Raw genomic sequence first — 18,650 nt, 5'->3', positions numbered from 1 at the left:
TCCTATTTTTCTATCCGTCTGCAGAGCGGATCGGATGAACACGGACAGATGGTCCGTGCTCATCCGATCCCCCATAGAGGAGAGCGGAGAGCTGACAGTGTACAGGGACCGCCCTGTTATCCGCCGGCTCAGCGGGGACAACGGAGCGATCCCCGCTGAGCAAGCGGATCATCATGGGGTGGATCATTACTGATCTGTCCCGTGTGAAAGGGGCCTTAAAGTGTACTCCCAGTTTTGCTAAGAGAAACTCTATCACCTCTAGGTGATATAAAGTTGTGTTTCGAAATAATAGCAGTCCAACATCACTAACCAGAGCATTCACTGTTTTTGGTATAAATTATATTTCTACATGGAAAATAATTTACTCGTAGATGTGGTAGAGTAAGAAAACCAACAGTTATGACATGAACGCTGCTGATTCTGAATAATTGAATCATTAATTGAAAGGGGTGTGTTCAAAATAATAGCAGCGTGGAGTTCAATTAGTGAGGCCATTCAGTCTGTGATAAAACAGGTGGCCCTTATTTAAGGAGGAAGGCAGAACATGTTCTATATGCTGGGTATAGTGCATTTCTCTCTGAAAATGGGTATTTCCAGACATTGTTCAGAAGGACAGCGTACTTTGATTAAAAAGTTGATTGACGAGGAGAAAACATATAACAAGGCTCAGAAACTGATAGGTTACTCAGTTAAAATGATCTCAAATGCTTTAAAATGGCAACCAATACCAGAAAGACGTGGAGAAAAAACGAAAAATACCATTCGAATGGCTGGAAGAATCTGCAAAATGGCAGAGACTCAGCCAGTGATCAGCACCAGGGTGATCTAAGAAGGTCTAAAGTTGCCCATGAGAACTGTAACAATTAGAAGAGGATTATGTGAAGCCAAGCTATTGGCAAGAAGCCCCCACAAAGTCCCATTGGTGACGTGCTGAAGAGATTTGAATTTGCCAAAGAACACATTGACTGGCCTAAAGAGAAATGGCACAACATTTTGTGGACTAATGAAAACAAGATTGTTATTTTTGGGTCTAGGGGCAGCAGACAGTTTGTCAGACGACCCCCAAACACTGAATTCAGACCACAGTACACTGTGAAGACGGTGAAGCATGGTGGCACAAGCATCATGATATAGGAATGTTTCTCATACTATGGTGCTGGGCCTATTTATTGCATACCGGGGATCATGGATCAGTTTGAATACATAAAAATACTTGAATAGGTCATGTTACCTTATGACGAAGAGGAAATTCCCTTGAAATGAGTGTTTCAACAAGACAACAACCCAAACACACCAGTAAGCGAGCAGCATCTTGGTTCCAGACCAACAAGAGTAACTTTATGGAGTGGCCAGCCCAATCTCAGACCTTAATCCAATAGAAAACTGACATCAAAAATGCTTTTTCTGAGGCAAAACCAAGAAATGCAGAGGAATTGTGGATTGTAATGCAATCATCCTGGGCTGGAATACCTGTACACAGGTGCCAGGAGTTGGTGCACTCCAAGCAACACAGATGTGAAGCAGTTCTCGGAAACAGTGCTTATAAAACGAAACGTTTAGTCATACACAGGAAAGCTAAATCTTCAAGCATTTTCAGTTTATACAGTAAATGTTGAATTTGTAAGGAAAAATGCAGACACTGCTATTTTTTGGAAAAGCCTAATATTACTTTTTCTTCACTTTCTGTAAAGTAAAAACAAACATTTCTCTTCATCTTTTGATTTAAATAGACTGTGCAGTGTTCCCGATGCATTTGCATGTATGGAAATAAAAGCGAATAGTGGAATTTTGGTTTACGAGTAATGAGGTTAACGAGCGTTTTGAAAGACGAGCAACTTTTTAAAAAGAATTCTGACTTGGTTTGCGAGTGTGGTCTCACAAAACCAGCAGGATTCAATCCAATGGGTTATGCAGTACCGCATTTGGCCAGAGTTGCAGGGGCACTGGTGACACTCGGAAATACTCCGTTCCCGAGTGTTTTTGAAGGTTTCCAAGTTCGGTTGAGCTGTCCCTGAGTATTTCCGAGGCTCTCCGGCGCCCCCCCCCCCCCACCTTTGGCCACATTTGGTATTGCATGCAATAGAAGTCAATGCGGAATAAATTATCTTTATTTCTATTGACTTCTATGGGGAAACTAGCTTTGATATGCAAGTGCTTTGGATTACAAGCTTTTTCCTGGAACGGATTATGCTTGTAATCCAAGATTCCACTGTATAAGCATTTTGAGCTTTACTCACTTTTTTAAACAGACTGCTATTATTTTTAACACAACTGTATATACATTTTAGGGGTTTTAGCAAAATGTATTGGAAATTCCTTAAAAAAAGCTGCTTATTTCACCATGCCCTTTTTTAGATTCCTGAATGGGAGATTTGCACACATTTTGAGGAATTAACAAAGACTGGCACATGCTTCATGCTTGCATAGTAGATGCTGCGTCTGTTTTTCAAAAGGGGTGCAAGGGGGAGGGGGAGTGATATGCTCCATGTTCTATTGCTGTGTCTCTAACAGACAAAGCACAGAGAGCAGTTCAGCTGGAGCTGCATACTCCAATTCTTATGCCCCCTTCCCCGCTCAGCTGAGTGCAGGAGGAAGGAGGAGGGTTATTAACCCTGCAGGCTTGGCAGAGAGGCATGTGAGCTGTCTGCTGACAATTCATATCCTGTATGCCAGGTCCACTCTGGCAGTAATCTGCGGCAGATTTCTATACTAAAAACTGCAGCTTTCCCTTTGGAAGCAGTTCCTGCGCCAGTTTTTATTTCACTCGGAAATAGAAACTACTGTGGGCGGAACAGAGGGGAATTGTGGTATTAAGGTGTTTTGGGCTTCTGTGGGTGACAGTGTGCTTTTGCACCTGGCTTCAATGGGGGAAATTTAAAGGCTAAGCACACCTTAAAGTTTAACTTGTATCTTAGTTAGACTTCTGAGAAAATCCATAAATCTCACACACACAAAAAAGATAATTTAAAGCATTTGTTAACCCAACCCCCCCCCCCCCCCCCCCCCCCAAAAAAAACAAAAACAAAAAACAGATCCTGTTCCCTTAAAGCATGAGCATGTTATACAGCACAGTGCTTGTGCTGTGTCATTTGGCCCCCTGTAACACCTATGAAACCTGGCTGATCCTGTCTGGCTATGCCCTCCCCCCCTATAAACTGATAATCGACGATAATCATGGCAGCTGAGCCCTGACACTGTGGTCAGTTTACGTGCCTCCATCATTCGCAGCCTGCTTTCTGTCTCCTATGTCCTCCTCCCCTCCCTGCCTATCTGCTCATGTCAGCGCTCACCCCCTCTGCTCATGCTGCTTTCATATTTCATATTAACCACTTCCGGACCGCCTCACGCCGATATATGTCGGCACTTTGAAGTGGGATATCATTGTTATGGCAGCAGCTAGCTACCATAACCCCGGTATCCTTTTCTTCAGTGAGCGGTGCGGTTTCAGATAAAAGTGGTCTCTGCAGCGGATTCGCCACAAGGTCCCTTTTATCTGTGGCTGGAAAAGGCCCCCTCCCGCCGATCTCCGGTGCCCTCCGCCGCTTACTGGTAGCGACTGAGGTCGATCAGGTCCTGTCCCTGGCTTGGTATGGAGACGAGTGAGGGAAAGATGCCCCCCACCCGTCACCATACCATTGCGGGGCAGAAGCGACGTCAAAATGTCACTTCCACCCATAGCTCTTAAAGCAACATTTTTTTTTATTTTTTTTTTATTGCATTTTACTGTAAATATGAGATCTGAGGTCTTTTTGACCCCAAATCTCATATTTAAAAAGTAAAAATACAAAATAAAAGATAAAATAAATAAGAATTTTTTTTTTTTAAATGCACCCCATTCTGCCGAGCTCGTGAGCAGAAGTGAACGTGTACGTGAACAGCGGCCACATATAAACCACACTTGTGAGGTATCACCACGATCGATGGAGCGAGAGCAATAATTCTAGCTCTAGACCTCCTCTGTAACTCAAAACGTGCAAACTGTAGAATTTTTTAAAGGTCGCCAATGGAGATTTTTAAGGGTAAAAGTTTGTTACCATCCCACGAGCGGGCACAATTTTTGAAGTGTGACTTTTTTTGTGTCGATTTACTCGGAGTAACATTATCTTTCACAATATTAAAAAAAAATTGGGCTACCTTTTACAGTTGTTTTTTTTTTTTTTTTTTTTTCAAAAAAGTGTATTTTTTTCCAAACAATGTGCGCTTGTAAGACCGCTGTGCAAATACGACAAAGTATTGCAACAACCACCATTTTATTCTCTAGAGTGTTAGAATAAAAATATAATGTTCAAGTTTCTAGCGAAAAAAAAAAAAAAAAAGTTTTTTTAACTTGTAAACACCAAATCTCAGAAAGAGGTCAGTCCTTAAGTGGTTAAAAGCTCCCATCCACTCTGTATTATAACAATAAGTTTCTCTTTGTCTGTGTTATATAATAAATATGCTTATCTGTTCCGATAACACAACGGCTCCCTGCGACCATGTGACTCCCCATCTGGTCCCGCCCACTGGAACTGTCAGCCGGGCAGAGGAGAAAGGAGGCACCTGAGCACTGGGAGATGATGTGTTATCGGTACAGATAAGCATATTTATTATATAGCACAGGGGAATTTATTGTTATAATACAGAGGGGATGGGAGCATTTTATAGAAGTGTCTTAACAACCACTTTTAAGTTCCTTGGGGATATTGTAAGGAGCTCATCAAAGCTGCCATATTGGCACAAAGCGACTGTTTCATAAAATTGCAGCTTGTTGTAGATTGAAATGGAAGGTCATATGAAATAACACATTTTAAAAAGGCTGATATAGCAATATACAGTATTACTATATATATTTTATATAATTTTTTTTTTAATTATTATTTAAAGTGTAGTTTTTTTCTTTTAAATAATAAATTGGATTAGTATTCCTAAATTGTTGTGATCTTACCTTTTTAGCGTTATCCCTGCATACACTTCCCCTAATCATCCCTTTTTATACAATTTAGTAGCACAGTGACTATACATGTGAATATTGAATATGTGAGGATTATTGGGGTATGTGTTTTCTACCATCTTCGTTTGTGTTCTGTTTGCTACATCACCCAGGATACATGGCTGTGAAACACACAGAAACTGCTAAATATACATCATATAGCATTGAAGGGTCTGCTGTCCTACCTGGTATATATCACATACAAGGACAGAAATATCTCCCCCTATAGCTTTAAAACTAAAGGGAGCAGACTTCATAAAGATACTCTATATAGTACATAAAAATTTAGCAGCAGATATTTATATACCATAGGTTATACGTATTTATAGCATCAGGCTCTGTAATGTTCTGTTATACGCAGGTATAGTAAAGGGATAGATATATATGGTATATGTAGTACACACCAGTATATCAGTGTAGGTTACACATATTTATTGGACCAGGTTGTGTAATGTTTTATGTTCTATACACAAGTGTGGTAGCAGCTTTGTAATGAGATAATGTGTATTGTATGGTAAATGTAGTGCACACTGATATAGCAGCAAGTAGTGTAATTGTGTTTGTGTTTGTGTCAAACAGGTATAGCAGCGTCTTTCCCTCGCTGAACATGGCTGTGAAACGTAGGGAGCAGGCTCTACAGGAATACAAGAGACTCCAGACCAAGGTGGAGAAATATGAGGAGAAGGAGAGGACTGGGGCTGTGATTGCGAAGTTGCACCAGGTCAGTGTATGGTTAATAGTAACCAATTTGTGTGGTTTTTGTTTTGTTCTTTGTATAGGGACTAGAGTTGGACATTTTTAGAGCTAAAAGTAATTCTAATTATTTATAGAGGTGTGTAAAGGGCAGCACCTCAAAGATCACTTACTATATCAAAACCTATTAATATTCTTTTCCTCCTGTGCCTATTTCTGTAATTTCCGCTGCTATTTCAAGAAACCACTTCCTTTCAGTTTGGTGAAGTGTCTTGTACAGTTATCAGCATGCTTGTCATGGGTGGAATATGCAGCGTCATCCACTCTGGCCATGCCCCTCTAGTCCAGTATGTATGATGCAATGTCAGATTATGCAATCGCTTGCCTGAGGCCTTTTCTATGACTTGTATATCTCCATAGCTGACACTTTACTCGATAGCAGGGATTGCCATTTACAGTATAATATTGAGACCTGACTGATCTCCCCCCCCCCCCCCCCCCTTTTTCCTGTCTCTCTCCTCCACCCACTTCTCTTTCATTGCCAGCGGCAACACAGAATATTCATGAGGGCTTCCACTTTTCTTTTTCTATGTATAAAATATACCGATACATCATCATTTTCTTTCCACCGAAAAAGTGTAATATACACATGTATATTTACCTGCATTCTCTGCAGTGCTGTGGGTAAACGTTACATGCATGGATAGAAAGTGTCTAAGGTTATGAAGCAATGTCTAAGTCCCATGAAATTAACCGATTTTCCACTTAAAGAAAAAATTAATAATTACAAATTCATTTCCTATTAAAGGTTTATAAAACTTTTTCAGTTGTGCAATATGCAAGTGCTGTACTGCAAAAATTACGGATTTTACGAACTGTTTGTAAATTTACTGACCATTTGCGACCATGTCAGAGGGTGGTAAAGCAGTGGCAGCCAGGCAATCCGAAGGTGGTAAACCCATGCCTCAACCATATATTTTAACACCGCCCATGTAATCAAGGCCTTACCGCTAACTGGGGTCTATTGCAGAGATTTCGCCTCTATTACTGTTGCGCTGATAGTGGTTTCACCAGATAGGTAGTGGAGCGTAATCTGCAACACAGACAAAAATTGAATGGTTGATAAGGGTTAATAGCATTACCTTACTCGGTGTCTTGGTTTCAGTTTACTCCTACTTCCTGCCTGGTGAAACAGTTGTCACCAGTACTTCAAATAAGAAATCGTTTTAAAAATCTGACAACCTAACCCCTCTCCCATTCTTTTCAAAGCTTTAAAAAAAAAAAGTGATTTGGCTGAATGTACTGCACACTTTAAGACCTTTATAACAGGTCAGTCAGTGTGTGCTCATCCAGCAGTCTCTGCCCTTTCAACCCTTAAAAATGATTGTAATTGTAAAGTCTCAAAACATGTTATACTTACCTCCTCTGTGCATTGGTTTTGCACAGAGCAGCCCTGATCCTCCTCTACTCTCGGGGTCCCTTTTTGGTGCCCCTGGGCCCTCCCCCCCGTTGAGTGCCCCCACAGCAAGCAACTTGCTATGGGGGCCACCCGAGCTGAGTCACAGCTCCCTGTGTCCAATCTGACACGGAGCCCACTTTTGGCCCCGCTCCCTCCCTCTCTCTCAGGAGGGAGAGTGCAGGACAGCCGAGACACTCCTTGACAGTGCTTGAAATAAGTATAAGGGGGGCTGAGGGGGTCTGCTGCACACAGAAGGCTTTTTATCGTAACCGCTTCCCGACCGCCTCACGCAGATATACTGCAGCAGAAGGGCACATACAGGCAGATTAACGTAACTATACGTTGCTCTTCAAGCCAGCGGCGTGCGCCCTTCGGGAGCTCCGTGAGTGTGATCGCGGGTCCCGCGATCATCTCACGGAGAGGAAGAAGGAGGAAATGCTAATGTAAACAAGCACTTCCCCGTTCTGCCTAATAACACCAGCTCTGAACACAGCTCCCTGTAATCGGGAATGGTGATCAGTGTCGTGTCACACACAGCCCCCACCCACCCACAGTTAGAATCACTACTTAGGACACACTTAACCCCTACAGCACCACTACGTAACCCCTTCACTGCCCGTCACATTTACACAGTAATCAATGTATTTTTTTAATTGCACTGATCACTATAAATGTGAATGGTCCCAAAATTGCACCAAGAGTGTCCGATGTGCCCGCCGTAATGTCGCAGTCCTGTTAAAAAAACGCTGATCGCTGGCATTATTAGTAAAAAAAAAAAAAAATAATAATAATAATAAAAATGCCATAGAACTATCCCCTATTTTGTAGATGCTATAACTTTTGCGCAAACCAATCAATAAACGCTTATTGCAATTTTTCTTGCCAACAATATGTAGAAGAATACGTATCAGCCTAAACTGAGCAAAAGGTAAAAAATGATGTGTTTTTTTTTTCTTCAAAATTGTCGCTTTTTTTTGTTTTTAGTGCAACAAAAAACCGCAGGGGTGATCAAATACCACCAAAAGAAAGCTCTATTTGTGGGGGAAAAAAAGGATGTGAATTTTTGTTTGGAAGCCTTGCCGTACGACCGCGCAATTGTCGGTTAAAGCGACGCAGTGCCTAATCGCAAAAAGTGCTCTGGTCTTTGGGTAGCCAAATGGTCCAGGGCTGAAGTGCTTAATGCATTAAGATAAAAAAAACCTTCTGCCCTTACAACCACTTTAAAGCTGAACTCCAGTTATGATGAATCATGGCTATGACATGATTAATGTTTTGTACAATGTATTGAGTATTTCTGCTTGATTGTATACTGGGTAAGTCATTGTCTGGAACGCCTCAGTGAATCTTGTAAGTGTAATAATGTGTGATGCAAAATTTGATTCTTTAATAAAGGCAGATTAAATAAAAAGGTAAATGAGTATTTGGGCTGTTGCTAATAATTTAGAAAGTGGTATTTCATGTAATATGTTTTCAAGAATTTCCAGAGAGCAGATATGGTTTGGTGGCATGATCTTGGCACTGTCTTGTTTAAAAGCCCTGGATATCATTCATTCTTTCGAAACCTGTTTTAGATGCTAAACGCTGCCATCTAGTGTTGTATTAGTGAAATGCATTTGATCTCCCAATAAATCGTGTATGATGTTAATTAAATCTTCTCCACTTCAGGCCAGAGATGAATTGCGTCCAATTCGGGAGGACTTTGATATAAAGAACCGCCAGCTATTGGATGAAATGCCAAAGTTTTACAATAGTCGCATAGATTTCTTCAAACCCAGCTTTCAATCTCTGATCCGAGCCCAGGTATATAGTGTCTTGTGTATCAGGCCTTTATTTTTGTAGGTAAAAGTATAATGAAAAGTAGGAAAGCATTAATGTCTATGTGTATTTATAGTTTGTTCTGTGAGTTTGAGAAGAGTATTGTCACCCCCCCTCCCCAGTATCTTATGTCAGGTTAAACCTGACCATTTTGTACTTGCATATTACTATGACAACCCTGTGAGGTGGGAAAATTGGTTTAGTCACTCAAAATGATATAGTGACACCAAATAACAGCTGTGCCTGTAATATTTTGACAACCTTACAACTTTTAGGCCGGGTTCACACTGGTACGACAAACTCTCTGACATTGGGAGCTCATGTTGCATGACGTGTGAAAATCAATGTTTCCCTATGGGAGCCGTCTTAACTGGTCTGACTTTGAAAATGCTCCCTGTACTACTTTGGTCCGACTTTGATCCTACGTCCGCCAATTGAAGTCAGATCAAAGTCGGATTGCCGTCTTGCATGCTCTGACTTTGGCATGAGACTTGTGCTCTGATGATCTTGAGGGGGAACTCCATGCCAAATTTTTAAGAAAAAAACTGGCATGGGTTCCCCCTCCAAGAGCATACCAGGCCCTTCGGTCTGATATGGATTTTAAGGGGAACACCCTATGCCGAAGAAACTGCATGGGGTCCCCCCAAAATCCATACCAGACCCTTATCTGAGCACGCAGCTCGGCCGAACAGGAAAGGGGGTGGGGACGAACGACTGCCCCCCCCACCTGAACCGTACCAGGCCGCATGCCCTCAAAATGGGGGAAGGGCCCCCCCACCCCAAAGCACCTTGCCCCCATGTTGATGAGGACAAGGGCCCCTTCCCGACAACCCTGGCCATTATTTGTCGGGGTCTTTAATAAGGGGGCCCCCAGATCCTGGCCCCCCCACCCTATGTGAATGAGTATGGGGTACATTGTACCCCTACCAATTCACCTGGGGGAAAAATCTGGGGCTCCCAGATTCCGATAAGCCCCCCGCCCACAGACCCCGACAACCAATGGCAAGGGTTGTTGGGAAGGGGCCCGCCCTTGTCCTCATCAACATGGGGGCAAGGTGCTTTGGGGGTGGAGAGATGCCCCCTACCCCAAAGCACCCACCCCCCATGTTGAGGGCATGCGGTCTGGTATGGTTCGGGGGAGGGGGCGCTCGCTCGTCCCCACCCCCTTTTTCTGATTGGCTGGGCTGCGTGCTCGGATAAGGGTCTGGTATGGATGCTGGGGGGACCCCCACACTGTTTTTTCGGCGTGGGGCGTTCCCCTTAAAATTCATACAAGACCCAAGGGCCTGGTATGCTCTTGGAGGATGAACCCATGCCGGTTTTTCATTTAAAATTTGGCGTGGAGTTCCCCCTCAAGATTCATACCAAGCACATTGCCTGGTATTGGCGGGGTTCCAAGTCGGATCAGTGTTCATTGAAAGTCGGACGCAAGTCGGCTTCAAGTCGCAGGGCAAAGTCCGATCCAAAGTAGGATGGCTGTCGAGTTGTACCAGTGTGAACTCGGCCTTAGGAGTTTCACTAACCTGTTGAAAGGGCAATCCTTTCTTTAAAGTAGAACTATAAGCAAAACCTTTTTTTCATGTTGGATAGAGTAAGGAAGGGTTGGAACTGCTGTCAGATTTATTTTTTAGTTGTACTTTAATTTAAAAAAAGAAATAAAAATAGCTGACATTGACCAATCATTCACTACAGCTAAATCATTCGGGTGTATTTGATTTCAAATGAGCTTAAATGATTCACCACCAGTTAATGTTTGTCTGACGTTCACTGCTTTATAAGTATACCATTAGGCCTGTTCACCCCCCACTGCTGGGAGAAGACCGTGATTATTGCTGACAGCTATATCGGCCACTAGCAACAATCGCAAGTGCATCCAGGAGGCTGGTTGTACCCAAGTTGACCAATCATTCAATCAACTTGGTACATTCAGCCTGCCCACACAAGGTTCCTGCTGAAACGGCCAAGATTCGAACTGCCTATGGCCGGCCTAAGGATATATTATAAAGCAGTGACCGTTTGCCAAACATTAACTTGTGGTGAATCAAACTCATTTGAAAAACCAAATGAGTGATTTACCTACAGTGAATGGTTGTTCCAGGTCAGATTCACTGATTTATAAGGCTACTTTCACACTGAGTGGCTTTTCAGGCATTTTAGCGCAAAAATAGCACCTGTAAAGCAACTGAAAAGCGCCTCTCATGCCTACCCACTGTGAAAGCCCGAGTGCAAGAGAGAATAAATTGAGATCCTCTAATCTGTCCTCAAACTTCCTCCATGCTTCTTATCAGTTTAGTTGACCTTCTCTGTACTTTTTCCAGTTTCCTCGATATAATTTTTATGAACTGGTGCCCAAAACTGAACTGCATATTCAAGATGAGGGCAAAATGATATCCCTCTCTCTGGAGTCCATACCTCTCTTAATACAAGAAAGGACTTTGGAAACTGCAGCTTGGCATTGCATACTAGTATTAAGCTTATGCTCTACCAGAACCCCCAGGTCCTTCTCCACTATGGATCCCCCCAGTATGTATGATGCATGCATATTCTTAGCCCCAAGTGCATAACTTTACATTTATCAACATTAAACCTTATTTGCCACATAGTTGCCCAATTAAACAGTGTGTTGAGGTTGGCTTGTAAGTGGGAAACATCCTGTAAGGACGTTATTCCACTGCATAGCTTGGTGTCATCTGCAAAGACAGAAATTATACTATTAATCCCAGACCCAATATCATTTATAAAGATCTTAAAAAGTAAGGATCCCAGCACTGAACTTTTGGGTACACCACTGATGACCTTAGACAATTCAGAGTAAGAATAATTAACCACTACTCTCTGAATTCTGTCTTTTAGCCAGTTTTCTATCCATTTACAAATTGATCTTTCCAAGCCTGTAGACTTTACCTTACACATGAGCTGTGTGTGGGGAACTGTGTAAATGCTTCTGCAAAAGCTTTAGCGGGCAGCAGTAATCGCATGTAAAAATTCCTACAGGCTGGTTGTACCCAAGTCGATCAATGGATCACCTTGGGTACAACCAGCCTGCCCATAGATGGATGGAATCTTGGCCAGCCCCTGCTGAACTGGCTGGGATTTGATCCATTTTTGGCCGTCTTTAGTATCGCTAGCCTACTCAAGGGGAGTGGTGTGTCTGGGTTAGGGTAGGTTAATGGCCTTGAAATGGTGGCCTGTTTTATTTATCTATTTATATAAAAGTAAACTTGTTCTTTTTGACAAGTAGTGATAGAACCAAGGATGGTGGCCGCCTCTCTTTATTTCCTTATTCATAGCATCCTCATTTTTTTCTGCTTCTTATGCTGGACCTACAGTTAGTCATTGTGTCCTTCCCTTTTGTAGGTGGTGTATTACACGGAGATGTCCCGGGTGTTCGGAGAGTTGGCCCAGCAGGTGGATGAGATACAGCTCACAGATGCTGAAAGAGAGCGGGAGAATGAAGCCAAGTTAGCCGAGCTACGTGCTCTCTCCATTGTAGCGGATGATTGATACTGGACAGTAATGAAGAGATTGAGAAATTGTTATATGGAAATGTTACCTTACGGTGACTTCCGCATGAGCACTAACTGGATCCATGTTAAGTAAATAAGGTACTCACAATATGAACCCTGCTGGGCCTGTGCTGACACTGAAGTATTCACCATTGACATTCTATGATGCCTGACAATAGCTGCTAATACATTGCTTGTACAGCACAATAACCCATATCTGATACCCCACATAGTCCTTTTACTGATTGTATGACTCCGTATTTTCCTGTTACATTGGAAACTGCAAATATGTGAAGTACGAGGAGATTGAATGAACTCCTAAAGTGCCTTTGTAATCATTTTTACTAAAAGTTGACTGTTATGGATAAAAGCTTCTATACGTTGAGCTCTTCATTTGTCAAATGATCTCAAATGAGAACTGTGTGTTTTTGCCCGTGCAGCATAAAAACATGATGGCTGCACGTTGATTTGTTGCTTTGGGCTACAAAAAACATTTTCCTTTCAGACCATTTGAGAAGTGAGGACAAATGTGGTCTATCAATCCAGCTGGACCTGCGCAGCAAATACTAACAACAGGATTATTTTGTTCAGATTTACACATTTTTTTTTTTTTTTTTTGTAATTGCTTTTAAATTCCTGTTTTTCATTTCTTCTTCTTCTTCTCTTCTCTTTTTTTTTTCTTAAAAGCTGAACTCCAGGATTTATATTTTTTGTATACTTACATTGGGCCAGCTTGGCTCAATCTAAATTTACATGTCTGATATCCAGAGGGTCTTTGGGGATGCTGGGAATAATTGTAGAGTGTGTGCTACATACTGTACAGTGAGAGCTGTGATCTTCCAGGTTCTGTGTGAACTGCTTCCCCTCTGCACACTGACCACAGGGGGGCACTCTCTCAGCATCTCCACCACTCATAGAACACCTTGTATCTTTTTCAGTGAATACAAGGCATTCTTTTATTGGTCAGGGTAGAGACTGATGTCACCGCCCCTCCTCTCCACTTTGTCTGCCTAAGTCTGCCACAATGTGTCTGCGGGGACACCTCCAAGGAACAGCTAACAGGAAACAGCCACGTTACCCAGGCAGCAAAGTGTGTACCTAATAATAATTATAAAAAAAGGACCCTCCCACTATGCATTTCAAATTAGAAAAGAACTGGGACTCGGCGCGTCACTCAGCGTGTCATGCGCCTGCCAATTTAAGTAAAAGGATATTTTAGGTATTTTTTTTTTTTTTTTGCTTTAATTAAATTCAGTGGTAGTGGGTGGTGAGGATTTAAGGGTAATGGGTTACAGGAATTAATTTTAACTACTTCACAGCAATTTTTAAATTTGCACTATCGGTCTATTGATTTGCCATAGCTCAAAGTTACCTGAGTCCTGTATCGATCAAGTACTGTGCCTGCCTGCCAGCTGCTTGACTGACAGTAGCGGAAGCCATTGGCTCCCGCTGCTGTCAGTCAAATTCCTGTGAGCGGGTTGGGGGGTAGGCCCAAGCTGTGTTGTGTGTGTCAATGGACACACACAGCCTGGCTCGGGATCGAGTCTGCACATCTGCCCCCATAGCAAGCGGTAGACACAGAAGGAAAAGAGCCAAGATCACCGTCGGTAGACTGCAGAAGAGGAGGTTCAGAGCTGCACTGTGCAATAGCATTAAAAATGCCTTTACAAATACTTATACATATTACACACTATAGAGAATTATGTGATTTGCTTTGCCATTCATGCCTGTGAGATGGCAAATGCAGGAGAAATCACTGAAGTGAAATGAGGCCCCAGGATGAATGATTCTGGTACAAAGCATGGCAAAGATATCTACAAACGAAAACAAAAAATATTAATGGTAAAAAAAGACTTGAAATCTGAAGAAAAAAATATATATCAAGGGGAAAAGGGGACAAACTAGTTAATTATCTGAGCACCACAAACTAAAAACACAATTTCATTGATTTTCATTCAGTCACTGCTCCATCCACCCATGTCTGTATGCTTTATTTTGCAGAGAAATCACTTTGAAACCCCCGCCCCCCTAGCATTCCTAGCTGTTGCCATCTTGAGTAAGGGCAGATAATTCATGTAGCATTAACTTCCTGGAATCCATCTGCCCTTAGCGCAGGCAGGAGGGTGTACTCAACTGAGAGAGCCCCTACCCCCTTCCTGAAGACTCCTAGGATGTATGACATCATTGGCTTAGGCTGAAAACCAGATCGCAACTGAAAAAATAATATATAATAATAGACCCTCCTATCTATTTACTAATGCTAGCAGCATAAGGATTGGTTAATGCTGACTTCGCTTTAACTAAGGGCTAATAGGGGAATCAATAGGAATGCATTTATTTTATTTTTAATTTTTTAAACAAAAAAAATGAACTTCTAGGTTTTCTTTAAGCAATGTCATATACAAATCAAAGGTCACACCTTCAATCTACATAGGAATGAACTAGAAAATACAATTAAACAATACATTGTATTTAGTCAATGACACTTGCAGACAGGAGTGTCATTTTCCACAACAGGAGCCACTACATGTTGTCAGCCACTCCTGTTGTGTAATAGTAATTCCCAGCTGTCATTTTGACAGCTGATTGTTGTCGGTAATAGTGTCAGGGGAGTGGAATTGGACAGAGAGATTCATCCTCCAAATGCTGATGTTTTTTCTAGGCTGTATCTCTAATGGTCTAAGAAGTGGTTAAACAAGGAATTGGTTCTATGGGCACACTTTTCTTTTTTCCTTTGCTCAAATGTTCAGAACTCATCTACACTATGGAGATGCTTTAGTAAAACTGGGGAGTGCAGCTCTGCATGGTAACCAATCCGCTTCCAGGTTTTACTGTCAAAGCGCAAACAAGCTGAAATTAGAAGCGGATTGGCTACAGTGCACAGCTGTATCACTCTCCACCTTTAGTAAATCCCCCCCCCCCCCCCATGCTACTATGAAAATGTATACAAGTGTCTGTCTGCTGTCACATTGTCCTTAATGATATCATCCCACTATGTAGGTTACAAGCAGGTATGATGGAGGACAGAAGATGCCAGTTTTATTTAAAAAGAAAAAAGTTTGCACTGTGTTTTTGATGTATAGTAACATTTGCTTTATGTTCTGCTTATGAAAGTTTAGTATCAGACACTAAAAGAAAGTATGACTATATCCTACCTCACATTTTATGTTCCTTAAGTGAACTAGACATACACCACCATCCGTCCAATAACATTGCCCTACATGACCGTTGTTATAGTCTGACTGAATCACCAGGAGCTCTGGGGTTGTGTCGCCCTCTTGTGGACAGTGGAGAAACTGGTGGCATTTCCTAACAGATGGTTTTCAAAATTTGTAGCTAGAAGCAGAGCTATAGTAATTGGTGATAGCTAAAAATATGCACGCTATCATTATTTTTTCTGTGATTCTGCTTCGAAAACCAAAAACTGTAGCTTGCTGAAGCTCACTGAGTATTGTAGTTGAAAAAAAGAAATATCTAAAAAGCCCAAACTACAGTGTAGTTTTTACCCAATGTGTAGTTCCATGATCAGATATCTAGCACCAGTTGGATCAGAAATCTCCTGCAATGTGCAGTCCTTACTGGGGTGATCAGTATATAGTGATCTCTATTGAAGTGGAGCAGTTTAACATAAGACGGTTTCTGGTTATTCAATTACCTGTATACTATACACTATCTAAAAGGTTATAGTTTTGCCCATCTTGTTTGTTCCTGGATTCCCATATCATTATGCATCAGTTGCAGGGATATATAGCTTGGCAGCTGCTAACGTGACAGGTTTTCTGATAATTGCACTCCTTTGGTCTCAACGTTAAGTAAAACTACTTAGAATTAATATAAAGCTGAACTCCAGGCAAAAAAAAAAAAAAGTTTTCCTTTATGATGGAGCTGTACCTGCGCTGCAAGGGTCAATTGCTCATTTTTTGTCTAGGGGAGAGATGAAGGGTTATATAACTTATGTGATCCTCCCCACACAAGCCTGGTCCCTGCAGCTCCTGTACCCTGCTCTCTGAACATGAGGACGCCCGAACATTCCACCGCTGGATTGTGGTGGAGCAGAGGATCAGGTACATATAAGGATCTCTACTTCCCTGGACAAAATGAGCATGTAACCCTTGCAGTGCGAGCCAGTGTTAATTTTGTAGACTAATATCGACAAACTTAACAATATATTCGACTTAAATACAACTAAAACAATGCAGATGACTAAAATACGATTTATAGCTAAAATTGCATTTTAGTCAAGACTATGACTAGAACTATATTGAAATGTGACATCAAAATTAACACTGGTTATATATCACAGTGGCTAAATCTGTGTCTGTACTGCATGTTCAAACCTCAAGACCAGAAATAATAACATGTTAGATTTTTACTATGTTTTATGTAATGAGTTTGGCAATTCTAGAGAAATACCTAAATAATTCATTACAATTCATTACAATTTAACTGAACCCATTAGATTTTAGAAAGAATAAAACGTACTGTAGATTTTAGTTGGTTAAAGTGGTTTTGAACCCTTACAACACACTTTTTGCTACAGCTAAGTCTATAATAAGGCTTACCTGTAGCTACACTGGATATCTCCTAAACCTGAATGTTTTAGGAGAATATCCCCTGTATTTGCATGTGCTGAAGTCATTGGTATATGCGCCCTGAAGCAAACTGAAGCAATGGCAATTCGTGCTGTTTCTTCAGTGAATGTGCCATTACCGGAGCCCGCGATACCCTGCACCCTGAAGCAATGGCACGTACGTGCTGTTTCTTCAGTGAATGTGCCATTACTGGAGCCCGCGATACCCGGAAGTAAATCCAGGCGCGATGTTGGCCGCCGGAGCGGTGTACGGAGACGGCTGCATGGACTTCGATCTTAGGTAAGTAATTCATAATGAGCTAGTAAGCTATGCATACTAGCTCATTATGCCTTTGTCTTGCAGGTGTTTTTTTTTTTTTTTTTTTTTTCGTCCTAGGGTTTACAACCACTTTAAAATACGACTAAGGAAAACCATTCAGATGACTAAAACTGAAATAGAATTTTAGTCAAAAGACTATAACTAAAACTAAATTGAAATCTGATGTCAAAATTATGACTGGTGCGGGCTCAGCCCCACTGCAAGTGAAAACTATTTTTGTTTCCCGAAGTTGGGCACGACTGTTACATTTGTGCTCAATTAAAGTGTATCAAACCTCAAAAACTGAATATACTGTATATTGCCAGTCTTAGATGTGGTGGCTGCTTTCATTTTCAGGCTTTTTCCCCCCATATTTTCTCCAGGTAATCTAGCAGATAATACACTTCCTGTGCCCATGGTGGTTACAATAATTTCTCCATTGTATCTGTGCAGGCATCCTTGGTTGGCACACAGGCTGGGCTTCAAATACGTCTGCCTTTGTTCATTCCTGTAACATAGGAGTTGATGGGGTTAGTAGTTTATAGTAAATAAAAATAATTTTATGCTTCCAGGTCAGCTTATAGGAAGTGATTAAATTGTATTTTTTGCACTTGCTAAGCCTGCAAACAAAAAACGAATGCAGCCGTCACATCTGTAGACTGGTAAGCTGCGATAAGATTATTTTTGTGGGTGGGGTTATTTATCCTCTAGTATACACCTTGTGAGGCAATCGCATCCCCCCATAGAATGATATTTAGCTTAATGAGAGGTTCCCAATAATCACTAAATGACCTGTCTTTATTCTGGACTGAGCTGTGTCCTCTAACCTACATTGTACTCCGTTTCTTATCTCTTGTCATTCTGTGTTGTTTCCTCATGAGCCTCGAGTACTGAGGGATTCCTGGATTACCTGTCGCAGAATCTGCCCTCCTTTATTTATTGTGGAATGGGCCAGTCTGTGCTATAGTTCCCGTACATAATTCTCATTTTCTCACTTATGTCAATAATTTGTTTTCTTGTCATGATTGTTCTAGAAAAATGTCTTATTTTATTATTGTGTATCTGTAACTTGGGTGGGAATATAATCTATTTTAATAAAAATCTTAAATACATGTCGTCTTGTTTTCTTCTTGTACAACAAGCACATTACTTGATGATGACTGTCTTCACTGTGTTCCATGGTATATCTAATGCCTTGGAAATTCTTTGTACCCTTCTCCTGACTGATACCTTTTAACAATGAGATCCCTCTGATGTTTTGGAAGCTCTCTGCAGACCATGGCTTTTGCTGTTGGATGCGACTAATGCCCAGTACACAT

The 18,650-nt window shown here is 41.5% G+C and overlaps 1 protein-coding gene across 1 annotated transcript in view; it reads left to right on the top strand.

The window, feature by feature from the left end:
- Positions 1-18,443, top strand: part of BIN3 (bridging integrator 3) — an 83,760-nt gene extending 65,317 nt beyond the window's left edge. Inside the window, exons 7-9 of the mRNA XM_077469859.1 lie at positions 5,549-5,690; positions 8,787-8,921; positions 12,294-18,443. Coding sequence (XP_077325985.1) covers positions 5,549-5,690; positions 8,787-8,921; positions 12,294-12,440 — 424 coding nt within the window. The 3' untranslated portion in view covers positions 12,441-18,443. The remainder of the gene's footprint in view (positions 1-5,548; positions 5,691-8,786; positions 8,922-12,293) is intronic.
- Positions 18,444-18,650: the final 207 nt, after the last annotated feature.

This window comes from Lithobates pipiens, unplaced genomic scaffold (genome assembly GCF_037356315.1).
Source record: "Lithobates pipiens isolate NorthernLeopardFrog02 unplaced genomic scaffold, aLitPip1_a1.2 Scaffold_8, whole genome shotgun sequence".
Lineage (NCBI taxonomy): Eukaryota > Metazoa > Chordata > Amphibia > Anura > Ranidae > Lithobates > Lithobates pipiens.
Note: the sequence above shows the minus strand (reverse complement) of the source record. Positions and strands in the feature narration are given on the sequence as shown.